Genomic DNA, 4,472 nt, shown 5'->3' on the forward strand with positions numbered 1-4,472 from the left:
TCGCTTTGGATAAAAGCGTCTGCTAAATGACTAAATGGAATGTAAATGTAAATCATCTCCATTTCCTTTCTTAGATCAGTAAATCTCTCTGATGGATTATGGCATTGCCATATTTTGGAACTGGCATATGAATGCAGCTTTGTTATGAAAGCTTTCTCTCTTTCCTCCATGGCCAGATTACACTGACATCTCAGTGGACTGCGGCACCACATACATCCGACTGTCGATCCTGGCTTGCCCTGTGTTCTACACTGGGTACAATGAGTCCCTGCTCATTCTTAATCAAATAGAGGGTGACTCAGCATGCACAGGAACCCTGGATGAGAGTGTGACTCCCCCTGTCGTGAGATTCACCTTTCCCATCAACTCTACCACAGCCTGTGGAAGCATCTTCAGGGTAAGAAGCTGTTTTGTAGACATTCCTTCTGTTACTGTGTCACAACTCCAGCATATTGATATGGGAAATCACATACAAACTGAGACTCACACCTGCAGTAATGTGTACAGCAAAAGGAATATGCCACAGCCCAGAATGTTCAAGGTCAGGTATTGTAGCAGATGCTTACAGTTACCCCTTGTGGTGTGTTCAGGAGTCAAACTCAGATTGTCCACTTAGAACGTGGCAATGATAATCACTGTTCCACCACACCCCGATGTTGATCTAATACCTTTTTCTTTTTTTTTTCTTTCAAATTCTTCTCAGACCTACAGCACTTCAGGCACAGGAATCTTTTCAGACTTCTCCAACATCCAGACGGTCAACGTCAGTGGTGTGGTCCGCTCGCATGACCCCACTGTCGGCACGGTAACATACAACGCTGAGCTGAAGTATTTCTACTCCTGTGCCTATCCTTTGGAGTACTTCATCAACAATACGCAGATTGACGTGTAAGCTGCTTTCTTTTCACTACTGTATCACAGTCAAGGATACCTACACAGCTCTGTCACATTTAAACGTTTGTATTTGGAAATAAAGAGAGCAAATGTTCACCTCTTAGTGCCATCATGATCTCCTTTATTTCTGTTACACTCTTCAGATAAAGCTCCAATTGTCTATGTTTCTCTGATTAAGAATAGCACTCCCACACCTGTGACAGGCCATGAAAGGGTTACTTGTTATGTATTCCAGGTCATCATCATCCATTGCTGTGAAGGATAACAATGGCAGTTTCATCAGCACCTTAAACCTGGAACTATACAGTGTGAGAAAAACTGAATAAAGTGCAATCCAAAGAGGCAGCAGCATCTGCATATTTCTTCACATTTTCCTGAATCTCATTTAAAACACTAAATCATACGGTTAAATCCCTTTTTTTTCAGGATGCCAACTACACCACACGACTTGTTATCCCAAGCGTGGGTATTGATCTAAGGACAAATGTGTATGTCCAGGTCCAGGCAACCAATTTGACTTCCCAGTAAGACTCTCTTCTTCCCCACTTAGTTGTAATTTCTATAATGCTGAAATCAGCTGTAAAATGAATGATGCCCCTTTCTCAATAGGTACCACGTTCTTCTGGATCGATGCTATGCATCACTGTCTCCCTTTCCAACTAACTCCACTTTCTTTAACCTCTTTGTGCCGTAAGTATCAAACAAGCGCTTCAAAGTATAACATGAATATATATACAATGACGTGGGAAGGAAAAAACAATCCGTGAAAATTCACTAAACTGGTTCATTGTGTTTAACTCCAAGCTGCTACCAAGAACCGATGACCACCATGGTGGAAAATGGAGATAGCCAACAAGCTAGGTTCTTCTTCCCCGCTTTCCGCTTCATATCACAGCAGAATGAGACCATTTCTACCTACTATCTCCACTGCATCACACGGCTCTGTGAGCAGAGCACTTGCACCCAGTTCAAGGTTAGCCTGAAAATAAGCTAGCCAAACACGCTTTCTGACCAGCTGTGATTGGCTGTGCTCACCCTATTCTTTCCGTCCTCAGCAATGCCCCTCCAGGAGGAAAAGAAACACTTTGCCCGAAACTACCTTCCAGGATGGCACAACCAACTTCACCACCATCTCATCGACACCAATCATCACCAAAGCTGAGAGCAGTAAGTGCTGAGTCTGCTTGTACTAATTTGCCAGTTTTACTGCCAGATGAACCTGGACGTAGATTCAGTAATTCCATAAATGTATTATACAGTTATAGTCACAGTTATTATACCATGACAATAACTTAATTGATTAAATGGACGACTTAAATGCAGTTGTTATTAGTAAATAACCCACAGATTGAGAAGGAATACAATCTAAAGTTTTCGTTTTCATTTTTCAGTGGTTTCATCAAAAGAGGAAGGTAATAATCATGCCAATGGTTTTGTTTGACTTTGCAATTAATGTTGATGTGAATCAATCTATCTAAAATTCTCTCAAAGAGACAAATATTGGCCAACGTACTACTATACTAATATAAATATTATATTTCCCATCACAGTGGCAGTTTTTTTAGAGTTAACGCTCTGTCTGCTGTGTTTTCTCCTCTTCCCTGACAGAGCTCGCCAGCAGTAATAAAGAATCAAACACTTCTGTGGGCCTGGGTATTGCAGTGGGCATTTTGGCAGCAGCTTGCATTGCTGTTATAGGCATGGCTGCCTTCTTCTACAAGAGACTGAAGCCTGGCTCAAACAAGTTTTTTTAGAGTTAAAGCCAGACAGGTCAAGAGTTCTCTTTTTCACTGTGACTGGGATTGACAGTCCCCGCAGTGTGGCTGTGAAGCTTCGCGGAGCTAAAGGAGATACAGTCAAGCTCACCTACTGTGCTTGAACTTATTTCAGATATTCTTGCCTTTGAAGATAACATGAAGTTAATACTGGGAACTTAGTGCTATTAGTACAATTATAGATTCCTGAAAATGTATAGAAGTATAGAATGTATAGAAATTAATTTGCTGTCAGGGTAACCAGTTTATCGGAAGAGGACATATTTGGATTGTTTGACCAAAATGGAAATTGCACAAACATTAATATTTCTTTATCAATCACATTTTTGGAAGAAAGCAAAACCACTGACTGTCAATTGTGAAAGTGTGTTCTGGAAGTAACAACCAGTGGACAGTGTGCAATGCTAAAACTGTTAATTGTGCTATTTATTAGTTCATGTTGTTTTACCTTAATAAAATATCAATATATCACAAAGATGAATGATCCCATATGATTTTTCTCACTGGCACAATGCACAAATTATTAAACAGAAATACATATTGTTGGCCATTCCTGAATATCCTATCCCACCCTTTAAAAGCATGATAAAATGCTGTGGGAAGATTCATATATATCCTTACATACAAACCATATACAAACTTGAATTCTTATGGAATGTTTACTTATTTGAGTACAGTTTGGGAATGCAATAGTTCGATGGTCTTCAAATAATATTGTTGTACCAGCTTTTCTGAAACTGTTTTGACCTGAAACGAGAATTATTTCTAAATTTCAGCAGTTTCAACCTTATTCGCAAGCATCAACATTAGAGGCTGCAGGTACCACATCATCAGCTGTATCTGGTTCATTTCTGGATTGTTGGATTCATCTCTGTGACTGTTTATGTGATATATGCGCGTGCATATTTACAGCAAGAGAGTATTGCCTAGAACTGAAGTTTAAATGTAAATTTTGATCTACCATCTTCATGTCCTCTTGCCTGAATTCTCCATTTAACCCCCGTCAAAGAGTTCCATTTCAGTGATACCAGAGTCACCGAGAGGAGGCAATGAAAAAGCGATCTGACCTTGCACAAAATCATGCGTGCCATTTAACCTGGTGTTGGCTTACTGAAGGACAAATACGAATGACCTCCAAAACACACGGACACAATGAAGCAAAAACATAATAGCTTTTATGTGAGGAAACAGGATACCAGAGTGTGAAGTCATTTCTAATGTGAGATACCACCTCCCTTCTCACCTAGTTACAGGAGCCGTGGCAACACATCACATGTGGTCTTTTAAGAGAAATAGTACCTGTCTAATGACTCTAAAACCTTTTTCTTAAAGACGGAGTCTGCGATTTTGGTGAAAGGTTGCTGATATTTGAGCTCAACAGCCAATGAAATTTCACCCCTGCCTTCTGTTCTTCTGAAGCAATGTGCTGATTTTGCTGTAATTGTTCATGTGCCTCTCTATGTTTGTTTCCTGTTTGCAGAGCCAGGACTGTGTATGAATGCCTGATTTAGTTTTTTGAGTGCACACACTGAATGGACAGCCAGATGACCGTGAGGTGCAATTTGCTAAATTTAACAAAAAGTGTATTGGATTAGAATCGTGGACTTGTCCTTTAAATCTTGTTTTTTTTTTGTATAACTGGTGACTATGCAAACTTACAGTACAGACAGTACAGCAAAGGGCTTCCGTGTAAGGTACGTGAATGTGCACTGCTCACCCAAACGTCTACTATACAGACAGATGTATCAAGACCCCTAGCGCCGCTGCAGTTCTCGTAGTGGCCATAGGGGGGCTGTGGGTTGC

At 40.5% G+C, this 4,472-nt stretch overlaps 1 protein-coding gene across 1 annotated transcript in view; it reads left to right on the forward strand.

Moving 5' to 3' along the window:
• The window catches only part of LOC122133094 (zona pellucida-like domain-containing protein 1), a 2,420-nt gene extending 250 nt beyond the window's left edge, over positions 1 to 2,170 (forward strand). The window contains exons 2-8 of the mRNA XM_042708496.1: positions 177 to 397; positions 704 to 888; positions 1,130 to 1,202; positions 1,321 to 1,418; positions 1,504 to 1,584; positions 1,699 to 1,867; positions 1,950 to 2,170. Coding sequence (XP_042564430.1) covers positions 177 to 397; positions 704 to 888; positions 1,130 to 1,202; positions 1,321 to 1,418; positions 1,504 to 1,584; positions 1,699 to 1,867; positions 1,950 to 2,072 — 950 coding nt within the window. The 3' untranslated portion in view covers positions 2,073 to 2,170. The remainder of the gene's footprint in view (positions 1 to 176; positions 398 to 703; positions 889 to 1,129; positions 1,203 to 1,320; positions 1,419 to 1,503; positions 1,585 to 1,698; positions 1,868 to 1,949) is intronic.
• The last annotated feature ends 2,302 nt before the right edge of the window (positions 2,171 to 4,472 follow it).

Source organism: Clupea harengus, chromosome 8, assembly GCF_900700415.2.
Source record: "Clupea harengus chromosome 8, Ch_v2.0.2, whole genome shotgun sequence".
In the NCBI taxonomy this organism is placed as follows: Eukaryota; Metazoa; Chordata; class Actinopteri; order Clupeiformes; family Clupeidae; genus Clupea; species Clupea harengus.